Below are 12,385 nucleotides of genomic sequence, written 5' to 3' on the forward strand. Positions count from 1 at the left end.
AGCCTGAGAAACACTGTACGTTCCTCTACAATGGCCATTGGAAACTCTTCCTCCAAGTAGTTTGTCCTGCCTCCATGACCTTGGAGAATGATCGACCAGTGAATCTTATGTTTCCATCGAGGAAAGGAGGCGACCGTTTTGATCGAAACTCCGCGCTCTCCGGCTGAAGCTCCATGCTCAATCTTAGTCCTTTTTACTTAGATATCATTTTCCCTAATCCGTGCAAACTCAATGGGATATGTAGTAACTCTGTAAGTGCCTCTGTAACTCTTTATACGTACAGCATTTTCTCTTATCTTTCCCTAATTTACTCTTTATTTCTTTTTCAGGTATACAGAAGCGACCAGATCCTCACATGAAGAAGAAGAAGAAGGGCGTCACGAGATCCTTGTGATCCTTTGTCCCAGGGTGTTTCTATCTGATGAATAAAATAATCTGGTGACATCCACAGTGAAAGAATATAGAGGATATTCTTTAGAATCTATCTAAAAAAATCGAGTGATCTTCGAAGGGCGTAGAAAAAAGAATATAGAATATATCTATCAAATACGGTTAGGAAAATGGGTCAAGTTTGAAGGCCATGTGAAAAGGACAATGGAAGTTTAGAAACGGATGGCTTTTGTTATGACTCATTAGATAATAATTTAAGGGCAACTTTGAAAGAATTGATGGCGGAAAGGGAAATACAAGAGAGGCGGTGTTTTGAGAAACCCAAGCATAGAGCAGAATGGCTTTTCTTTGCGAATACATGGAAGTGAAATACACATGCAGATAGACATGAGTAATTAACCTGAAAGGTAGCTGCAAGACAGATCATTATGGCAGATATCAAAGACAGCGAAGATCTGTGTCGATATGTAAACACCAGCGCTGAGCTCAAACTTATGGGTTGTACCCATCACAATGCCTCCTCTACCTCCACCACCACCACCTCCACCTCCTCTTCCTCCTCCTCCTCCCCCTCCTCTTCATCTTCTGGTTCCTCCCTGCTCGTCGTCGGCAACAGACTCCCAACCCTCACGAACTACTCCATGACGAACGTGTTTGGCAATAGCCCCCCAAACCCTGTGGTCGAACAACATCATCAGAATAGTTTTTATCATTACGTCATCACCGCGACCCCGCTCACGCCCAACCAGGTGGTTCCAGGTCACCACCACGTGTACGGGCAACAGCAGCAGCAGCATCACATCGCCGAACACTTCCCGGAGAGCGAGCAGGTTCCGTTCTCCGAGTACATCCCCGATTACTACGACACATTTTACAATTTCACAGACGACATCGAGTGGGAAGTGGTCCACCAACTCAACATGTACTACGTGCCGCTTCTTATCGTTGTCGGGTTCGTGGGGAACATCCTTTCTTGCGTCGTGTTCCTGAATACTCGCCTGCGAATGAGGTCATCCAGCTATTACTTGGCGGCTCTGGCCGTCGCCGATGTCACCTACCTCTTCGTCCTCTTCCTCGTCTGGCTCGAGCTGCTTGGCTTCAACACCTTCAACGTGAACGTCGGATGTCAGGTACGGAGAGGGGTGGTCGCTGTTCACGCAGGGGCTGGCGGCATCAGCGGTTACAGGCAGCTTGGACAAAAAAAAAAAAAAAGAGTTAGCATTGTTGGCAATCCTTAGTGCACAAACGCCGTATTGACCCATACAGTCTAGAATCCGGGTATTCAATTCTTCAGCTGCGCCAGCAACTTTTGCCTGGCTTCGTTTCTTTTGATTCTGCACAACAGTCATATTTATAATGAGATCAACACGAGACGCAAAAAGCAACAATGAACTGCTCATTAATGTCATACAATTAGGCCGCTAATTGAACGTCATTTGTACTATATGATTCTCGTATCTTATGTTATCAAGTTTCAGAATTTTGAAAATTGAAGAGGGTACTCTCACATAATGAAATTATATTTTCATTTCATAACAAACCTTCAGTTTTGAGGCGAGAAGCAGAAGGAAAGAGTAGTTAAGTTAAAACTGGCCAGTTTTTTTTTTTATGTACAGTACACTACATTACTCTGGTCCACAGGGGTGTCACTAAAGCCGCTTGAGTACTGACCGAATGATGAATTGATGCAGCAGTCACCAACCCATAAACAGCCTTTTCCCTCAATGATGATAAATCATTTGTATATGATATTGTATGAATGATGTAAAGGGGGTTAAAATAAAATGCATTTTGCATTTGTGTAATGTTTCATAGCATACCTGAATTCTATTTCACAAAGTCACTTATGTACACGAATAAAGTTAGATTTTTAGAGCAGGTTATATGAGTGATTCTCAACAGTTAACACATATAAATTTTATATATAAAGATAAAAGGGTTATGCAGCCGCAAAAATATTTATGAGAGTTCGTTTACAAAAGTATGCACGTATGTAATTAAATCTACCAAGGTACATGTATGAATATACGGTATTTGTAGGTGTATACATTTTTATATTCATTCACACATGTACATACATGCACATATACAAACATGCATACATATGTACATACATACAGTACATGCATATATACAAAAATACATACATATATACATGCATAACATATACATACACACATCTAGAAACATACATACATACATGCATACATACATACTTACATACATGAAGTACAAAGGAGAGCCACAAAACTGATTCCAAATATAAAAGATAAATCATACGAAAATCGACTAAAACATATCAATCTGTTTTCCCTAAAAAAAACGTAGACTCAGAGGTGACTTGATACAGGTATTTAATATTCTAAAGGGGATTGACAACATCAAAAGTGACAAAATTCTTACACTGAATGAGAATCCGACAATAAATAATGGTCTCAAACTGTCAGGAAATAGATTAGTGGGTACAGGCAACTGTGCCAACCATGTAGTTAATGAATGGAATAAACTTCCTGCAGAGGCAGTGCAATGTAGTTCAGTTCGTAGCTTTAAGATTTGTTTCGATAAACATTTAAGTAAGATGCTGTAATGATTGCCATTTATTTTATATTATTTGATTATTTGTTATTATTTGTCTATTATATACTTGATTTCCACTTATTCTTATTTATTTGCCGGTTTATTATTATTTACTATTTAACTGTTTGTTTATCATTTAAGTATACCTAAGTATTATTTATTTAATTTATTATTGTCTATATTATCAGTTTTTTATCTATTTATTTATCATTATATATATATATATTTTTTTTTTGTCATCCGACCTAGTTATGGACCAAAAGGTCTCCTGTCGGCATGCTCCGCCTTTGTTATCCTTTGTAATCCTTTGTATATACAAACATACATACATATAGATATGTATAATATATACATACATATATAGAAACATACATACAGTGCATACATACATACATACATACATACATACATACATACATACATGCATGCATACACACATACATGCATACACACATTCGCATACACATACATAAGAACATAAGAATATAAGAATGAAGGAGACTGCAAGAGACCATAAGGCCTACACTAGGCAGCTCCGTATCCATCACCACCTGTCATCCCCATCCATAAAGTTGTCTCATCGTTTCTTAAAACAACTGATAGTTTCAGCGCTTACTACATGCATACATACATACATACATACACATAAATACATACACATATATACATACATATATAGGTACATGCATACACACATGCGCATATACATATATATATATACATATATATATATATATATATATATATATATATAATATGTATGTGGTGGGGGAAAAGAATACTGCCACCAAGTTTTCCCACTTGGATCGTAAGAGGCGAGAAGAAAGGGACGGGGAGAGGGACTAGGCATCCTTCTCCCTGTAGCCCCAAGGGGCAAATTCCTAAAAATCAAAGGAAAGGCATAAGGGGTGCTGGAGGGCCTCGGGCCAGCACCCTAAGGTTTGGGTCTTTTAATGTGCGTGGATGTGGTACAGATGAGAGTAAAAGGGAAGAGATAGGTAGTATGTTTGTGAGAAGAAAGTTGGATGTGTTGGCTTTGAGTGAAACTAAGTTGAAAGGGAAGGGTGAGTGTAAGTTTGGGAGTGTAAGTGGGAGGTTATCAGGAGTGAAGAGAGGGCGAGGGAGGGAAGGGGTGGCTATTCTAGTAAGTGAGGAGATAGGTAAAGGGGTAGTGGAGTGGAAGGAGGTTTCCTCAAGGATAATGTGGATGAAGGTGAAACTGGGAAAGGAGATGTGGGTCTTTGTAAGTGCATATGGGCCGGGCAGTGAGAAGAACATGGAAGAAAGGGAGGCCTTTTGGATAGATTTAAATGAGTGCATAGAGGGTTTAGGAAGAAATGTCAATGTAATAGTACTGGGAGACCTTAATGCTAGGGTGGGAAATGGTCCAATCGATGGAGTGGTTGGGAAGTGTGGAGTTCCAGGAAAGAATCGTAGTGGAGAGTTGATGGTGGAAATGTGTCTAGAAAGAGAGTTGATGATAGCAAATACAGTGTTTCGGAAGAAAGTCAAGCATAAGTACACATGGGAGAGGGTGGTGGAGGGAAGGGTGGTAGATAGAGCGCTAATGGATTATGTAGTGGTAAATAGGATTATGATAGGAAGAGTTAAGGATGTACATGTGCTAAGGGGAGAGGGTGGGGGAATATCAGATCATTTTTTGGTGGAAGGTAAGCTGAGAGTGGAGGATAGATGGAGAAGGAGGAAAGGGACAAAAGGTAGGGAGGTTCTTAGAGTGAACTCCTTGAATGAAAAGGAAAAGGAGAAGGAGTACGAAAAGAAGCTGAAGGAGGAGTGGGAGGGAGTAAAGGATAGAGCAGAGATGGGTGTGGAGGAGGAATGGGGATGGTTCAAGGAGGGAGTCTTAAAGTGTGCAAGGATGGTGTGTGGAACAAGAAGGACAGGGGGAAATAGAAGAAAGGGTAGTGAATGGTGGGATGAGGAAACAAAGAAGGCTGTAGAAGAGAAGAAGCGAGCATTCACAGATTGGTTACAAAAGAGGACAGGGGAGTCATATGAGACGTACAAAGAAAAGAAAAGAGAAGTAAAGCAAAAGGTAAAGGAGGCAAAGAGGAGAGCAGATGTGAAGTGGGGTAGGAGTATGACAGAAAATTTTGAAAGTAATAAAAAGATGTTTTGGAAAGAAATTAAGAGAGGAAGAGGAGGCGAATCAAGTAGGGAAGAAAAGGTAAAAGGTACAGATGGAGAGTTGATAATGGAAGAAATGGCAGTGAGGGGAAGATGGGCAGAATATTTTAGGGAGTTGCTGAATGTGAAGGAGGATAGGGAAGGAAAGATAGCTGCAGTGGGAAATGCGAGGAAAATGAGAGTGATGAGTGAGGAGAATGGAGGAGAAATAAGGAAGGATGAGGTGAAGGCAGCTGTAAAGATGATGAAAGCAGGTAAGGCACCTGGTCTGGATGGATGTCATGCAGAATGTTTGAAAAAGGGAGGTGCAGTGATGGTGGACTGGTTGGTGAGATTATTTAATGTTTGCTGGAGAGAGGGTAGAGTACCGGAGGACTGGAGTAGTGCCTGTATAGTTCCTCTTTACAAGGGAAAAGGGGACAAGTGTGAATGTAGTAATTTCAGAGGGATTAGCCTGTTGAGTGTAGTAGGGAAGGCTTATGGGAGGATCTTAATTGAGAGGATTAGGAGAGGAACAGAGGGAGTAATTGGTGAGGAACAGTGTGGATTTAGGACGGGTAGAGGTTGTGTAGATCAGATCTTTGTGGTAAGACAGATATGTGAGAAAGCTATAGGAAAGGGGAAGGATGTTTTTTGGGCTTTCATGGATCTGGAAAAGGCTTATGATAGGGTAGACAAAAAGGCACTGTGGGAGGTTATGCAGATTTATGGGATAGGAGGAAAGCTTTTGGGAGCTGTCAAGAGTTTTTATGAGAATAGTAGAGCATGTGTTAGGATTAGAAATGGAGAGAGTGAGTGGTTTGAAGTAAAGGTGGGACTTCGTCAAGGATGCGTTATGTCGCCCTGGCTGTTCAACTTATACATGGATGGGGTGGTGCGAGAGGTGAATGCTAGGGTAGTGAGTCAGGGATTGGAGATGGTTAAAGAAAATGGAGAAAAGTGGGAGGTGAGCCAGCTGTTGTTTGCGGACGACACTGCGCTTGTGGCAGGGTCAGAGGAGGGATTGAGGAAGCTGGTGGCAGAGTTTGGGAGAGTATGTGATAGAAGAAAGCTAAAGATAAATGTGGGTAAAAGTAAGGTGATGAGATGTACAAGGGGTGAAAGTGGCAGTAGACTGGAAGTGAACATTAAGGGAGAGCGACTGGAGGAAGTGGATAGTTTTAGATACTTGGGTGCAAGTGTAGCAGGAAAAGGTGGAGTGAAGGTGGAGGTAGAATGTAGATTGAGAGAAGCGAGTAAATGCCTTGGTGGTTTAAAGAGTGTAATGAGGAATAGACATTTGGGAATGAATGCGAAGAGGAGACTGTATGAAGGAGTGATTGTGCCAACAGCACTGTATGGGGCAGAAACGTGGAACATAAGAGAAGAAGAGAGAAGGAGTTTGAATGTGTTTGAGATGAGTTGTCTGAGAAGTATGGTGGGGGTTACTAGGCTAGATAGAGTGAGAAATGAGGAGGTGAGGAGGAGAACAGGGGTGAAAAAGGATTTGGGAGATAGGGTTGATGAAAGAATATTAGGATGGTTTGGACACATGGAAAGAATGAGTGAAGAAAGACTAGTAAAAGAGGTATGGAAGGCAGATGTGGAGGGAGTGAACATGAGGGGACGGCCTAGGATGAGGTGGATGGATGGGGTGAAGGGGGCTTTGGGGAAGAGGGGAATGTCTGTTGAGGAAGGAAGGGAGAGGACGGAAGACAGAGGTGAGTGGAGAATGGTTGTATGTGGATGATGTTGTGACTGCATGAGGAGGAATGGGCGGGGAAGTGGGGGGTGGGGTAGTATGTGTGAGTAAATTTTGACGCAGCCCTAAGGGATTTCTCCCCGTCCTCGCCTTATATGCAAAGGGGGACGGAGAGGGGGGGTCGCCGATTAAATGAAGCGGCCTCGCTGTGGATGTACTGTGTCTTGCGACACTGCTTCTGACCCAGGGCGGTGGGCAGGGTGCAGGGATGACCCGTCATCCAGGAGGTGCTCAGATGAGAGGAAGGGTGGGAGGGGTGTGGAGTGTATTTAGGGATGAAATGGGTGGGAGTGTTTTTATACCTTTCCCTTTTTGGCTACCTCCCTTGGAAGGGGGAAAAAGCCTTGGTATATGTATGTATGTATATATCTATATATATATATATATATATATATATATATATATATATACGTACGTACATACATATATAATATACATACATATATACATACGTACGTACATACATATATGATATACATACATGCCTTCGCGCATATATACATACATGACATTTGATGTCAGATGGGGGACACTTACATCATTTTTCTGTTGGCACCATGCAACCCAGTATTCCATGGCGCATGGTTTAACCCCGCAGCCTCAGAGTTTGTGGGAGGAGGGCACGCACGCGCACTCACCCTCTTGGCCCCGGGAAGAAACAACTTCGGACCATAAAGTGTCGGTCAAGGTGTTGTCTATTTGATCGCCCCTCCGAGCCTGTCCTGGGCTGAATAAAGGACCGAAGAGGCGTACTGCTAGGCCTCGGGGGGTGGGTGGGGGTGGTGGGAGGGGATCCTGAGCGAATCCAGAGCACTGGGGCATCACGTAGTCTCTAAGACCTCCGTCTCCAGGGACTGCAGGGATGCCACGCAGGGCAAACGCCTGCAGCTATATCTGATATTTCCTTACTTGCAGGCTGAAAGAGTTAAATGCAGAAGTAAAAAGAAAAAAAAAATCGAAAAAAAATAATAACAATAATAACAATAATAATCATAAAAAAGGGCCTCTTATCGAGTGGAGGATGCTTGAGGTTAATCAAATTGCCCGCCCGTCATTAAGTAATAAAAATATCTTGTGTGATGAAATCATTATAGCATGAGAGAGATCAATGGAGATTGGCTCCAAGTATTGTGCTACCATGATTTCCTATATACTGAATAGTTTTGTGTTGCATTAGACAAGATAAAGAGTTCTCGAACTGCTAAAACTCTGTTACAGTCATTCTCCTGGTGGTGGTAACTAGAAATAGATAACAATCGCCGTTAATTTAAGACAGCAATTAATTGTCTTTGAAAACCTCAGTTCGCAATAAAGATATCAATATTATTATGGTAACATTGGAATAATGACTAACTTTTCCTTCATATTTATTCGTAATCACTAAAAATTCCACATCGCCTCGATTTTGCTAATGGCGAATACGCTTTGCTTCACTTTCGCCTAAGCTGTCACTTCCACCCACATCGCCCGGGCAGCCCAAGGAGACGGACTATATAGAAAAACTCTAAAAAGGCAAAACATTTATCTTCTTTCTCTTTCCTTGGAAACAGCTCATCATCTACTTGGGGTCCGTATCAAGCAGCCTGAGCGTGTGGTTGACAGTGGCCTTCACGATAGAGCGGTTCATTGCCGTGCAGTACCCCCTGCAGCGGCCGACCATGTGCACCGTCAGGAGGGCCAAGACCATCATCGTTGTCCTCTTCTCCTTCTCCGCCTTCATCCACGTCTACGTCTTTGTGACGGCCGGGATGGAGTATGAGGTGAGTGAGCCCGAGCATGTTTGTTTGTTTGTTTGTTTGTTTGTTTCTTCCGGCGCAATGTGGGTTCCTAATAACCAGGCTTGACTGATTCTTGGGAGGATGGATAGGATTGACGGATGGACTGATGGATGGATACGTGGGTCGATGGATGGATGATCGAATGGATATATATATATATATACATATATATATATATATATATATGTATGTATATATACAGGATGGGGCAGAGCAACTTGCTTATTTGGAAAATATATTAAAACTAAATTTATGCAGATATGTGTTTATTTTTTCAAACAGCATCAAGTGCAACATTTCAATTTTATGTTTTCTCAGTTTTCAAGATAATATCAGGCAGATGGCATCCATTATTATCAATACACTGCGTTAATCGAACTCGGAAGTTTTGTTCAACACTGTCCAGCAAATCGACGGTTATGTTGGCGACTGCTTGTCGAATGTTGTTCTTCAGATGAACCAGGGTCCTAGGACAATCGTTGTAAACAAATTATTTTAGATAGCCCCATAAAAATAGTTGCAGGGTGCTAAATCAGGTGACCGTGCTGGTCACTGCAGATCGTCCCTCAAGGAGATGAGGCGTCCTGGGAAGTGTTGCCGCAAAACAGACATTAACACACGCGCTATGTGTGCCGTGAAATCTTAGTTCCTCATGAAGGATTCACCTCACAGAACGAGCAGACAACCCAACAGCAGCTGCATGTTTGCGGGCAGAGCGTTGAAGGGATCGCAAAACAGAAAGCCTTATCGCGTCAATGTTTTGGGGCGACCTTGCTGTTCGTGGAAGCCCAGTTTTTTCACATCACCAGTTTCCTTGAAGATGTTTACTCATGAAACAATCGACTGCTGGCCAGGAACATGACCACGGGGCGCAATATTGAAATGTGTACAGAATGCACGTTGCGTGGCGATGATTGAGCGACTGCTGGAAAAGTATGCCTCGACATCGAACGCGCGCTCCACCTTCGTCCACTTCATGATGTTAAGTGAACAAAGTGACGCAGCACAACTTTACACTCTGCCCTTTCGAATGTGCCTACCCCCACCCTCCTCGGAGCAACCGTTGCTTCAGGGCGCCAAATTAAAAAAAAAAAAAAAAAAAAAAAAAAAAAAAAAAAAAAAAAGTTGCTCTGCCCCACCCTGTATATGTATGTATATATATATATATATATATATATATATATATATATATATATATATATATATATATATATATATATATATATATATATATATATATAATACAGGATGTTCGGGATAAATTTGACACTTTTTCGAAAAGGAAAAAACGTCATACTTTGGGAAAAATTGATGAATTCTCAAAATTGAAAGTGTTGATTGATTCTGGGGTGGATGGGTAGGATGGATGGATGGTTGGATGCGTGGGTGGGTGGATGATGGTCGAATGGATGGGTGTATATATATATATATATATATATATATATATATATATATATATATTGCAGTAATTCACAAGGCACACGTGAAAATAATATGCAGAAAAAACACTGGGAAATAAGAAGCTTAGTCCGAACGTTTTCGTCTATTTAAGACATTATCAAGGAATACACAGTTACAGAGACAAAGGTGGATATATATACATAAAGTAGAAGACAAGCTAGGAACATGGGAAGGACACACAAGATGCTTCACAATCAGGTAGAGCCGATGTTTACATATACGGACGTTTGGTCCATGACGTTACGTCACCCCGGCTTAGTAGCACTTGGAGAAGTTCTTACAATTTTATCAATAACAAAATCATCAAGCTTAAATAATATAAGCTTGATGATTTTGTTATTGATAAAATTATAAGAACTTCTCCAAGTGCTACTAAGCCGGAGTGACGTAACGTCATGGACTAAACGTCCGTATATGTAAACATCGGCTCTACCTGATTGTTAAGCATCTTTTGTGTCCTTCCCATGTTTCTAGCTTGTCTTCTACTTTATGTATATATATTCACCTTTGTCTCTGTAACTGTGTATTCCTTGATAATGTCTTAAATAGACGAAAACGTTCGGACTAAGCTTCTTATTTCCCAGTGTTTTTTTCTGCATGTATATGTATATATGTATATGTGTATATATATATATATATATGTATATATATATGTATATATATATATGTATATATATATATATATATATATATATGTATATATATATATATATATATATATATGTACAAGATGTTCGGGATATTTCGTGATATTTCACATCTTCCCCTGAAGATGTGAAATATCACGAAAGCGCTCGGGAATTTTAGTTTCTTTTCTGGTTCCGGTTTTCTTTGTGGTTATCAGTAGTTTATTGGATCACGTGGTTTTGTGATTTTTTTGCATACACTATAGAGTATATATATATATATATATATATATATATATATATTTATATATATGTGTATATATATATATATATATATATATATATATATTCTGGTTGAAATCAACTGCACTAGTTGCTTTAACAATATTCAAGACTGTATTCTTTAATCTGGAGAATACTTTCCTATTAGCAACTGAGAGGGACTGGAAGTAGTCATTCATGACTCTCAAAAGAATATACGCAGTGTATGCCAACTGGTATATTTTTGCATAGTAATAGTATTGAACAACTATTGACTCCACTAAAACTATAGTTTTTCGCCTCGTCGTGAGGCGTCTTCAGGGTGAAGAATGCTTTGTAGGATGCTTTGCTATATTGAAGGTCTTCCAACGAATAATGACCGCTGGTTGGATGGGCTGGCTTATAAGGCTCAGCCTGCCTAGCTCAAACGGAATACTGGCCTCTCATTGGCTGAGAGGTGCAGTATGGGATTTTGTCCGGGAGCCAAGGGGGTGGGATTTTGTCTGGGAGCCAAGGGGGTGGGATTTTGTCTGGGATCCAAGGGGGTGAGAATATTCTGCAAACCTAACCTCATTAGTTCCCTGATAATGAGGAATAGCACGGCGCCCAGGGCTCCGAGTGAAGCTACCACCAATGTTGTATACAAATTTTCATGTCAGGAGGGCCGCTGCGACGGCTTCAGCACATACATTGGCAGGACCTCCTCTACACTGCGACGTCGCCTACAATCCCATAGAAACCAGGGATCAATTTTCCAGCATTTCACTGAAACACACAACATGAAGCCTCCTCTACAGAAGCTGCTAGACCAAACGGAAATTCTTCACAAGGAGTCTGCCTTCAGGAAGCTGCAGATTGCAGAAGCAGTATCCATTACTTGCCAGCACCCTACCATCAACATACAGCAAGCTGCCGATTTTATTCTCCCTTCCGCGCGCCCTGTAAAGAATAACCCCCTCCAGGAACAACAAGCCCTTAGACAGCAGCAGCCCCGCGAACAAATGAAACATGTCCAGCTAGTTAGTCAGCGCCTAGGACCAGTAACCAGAGCAGCAGCAAATCAGGCCAGAGCTTCTAGACAAAATCCCACCCCCTTGGCTCCCGGACAAAATCCCACCCTCTTGGCTCCCAGACAAAATCCCACCCTCTTGACTCCCAGACAAAATCCCACCCTCTTGAATCCCAGACAAAATCCCACCCTCTTGGCTCCTAGACAAAATCCCACCCCCTTGGCTCCCAGACAAAATCCCACCCCCTTGGCTCCCAGACAAAATCCCACCCCCTTGGCTCCCAGACAAAATCCCACCCCCTTGGCTCCCGGACAAAATCCCATACTGCACCTCTCAGCCAATGAGAGGCCAGTATTCCGTCTGAGCTAGGCAGGCTGAGCCTTATAAGCCAGC

At 41.6% G+C, this 12,385-nt stretch overlaps 1 protein-coding gene across 1 annotated transcript in view; it reads left to right on the forward strand.

Annotated features, from left to right (window-relative positions):
* Positions 1–338: 338 nt before the first annotated feature.
* LOC143032177 (uncharacterized) overlaps positions 339–12,385 on the forward strand; it is a 164,169-nt gene continuing 152,122 nt past the window's right edge. Inside the window, exons 1-2 of the mRNA XM_076196645.1 lie at positions 339–1,520; positions 8,407–8,616. Of these exons, the coding sequence (XP_076052760.1) occupies positions 819–1,520; positions 8,407–8,616 (912 nt within the window). The 5' untranslated portion in view covers positions 339–818. The remainder of the gene's footprint in view (positions 1,521–8,406; positions 8,617–12,385) is intronic.

This window comes from Oratosquilla oratoria, chromosome 1 (genome assembly GCF_046742065.1).
Source record: "Oratosquilla oratoria isolate Oo_2021 chromosome 1, ASM4674206v1, whole genome shotgun sequence".
In the NCBI taxonomy this organism is placed as follows: domain Eukaryota; kingdom Metazoa; phylum Arthropoda; class Malacostraca; order Stomatopoda; family Squillidae; genus Oratosquilla; species Oratosquilla oratoria.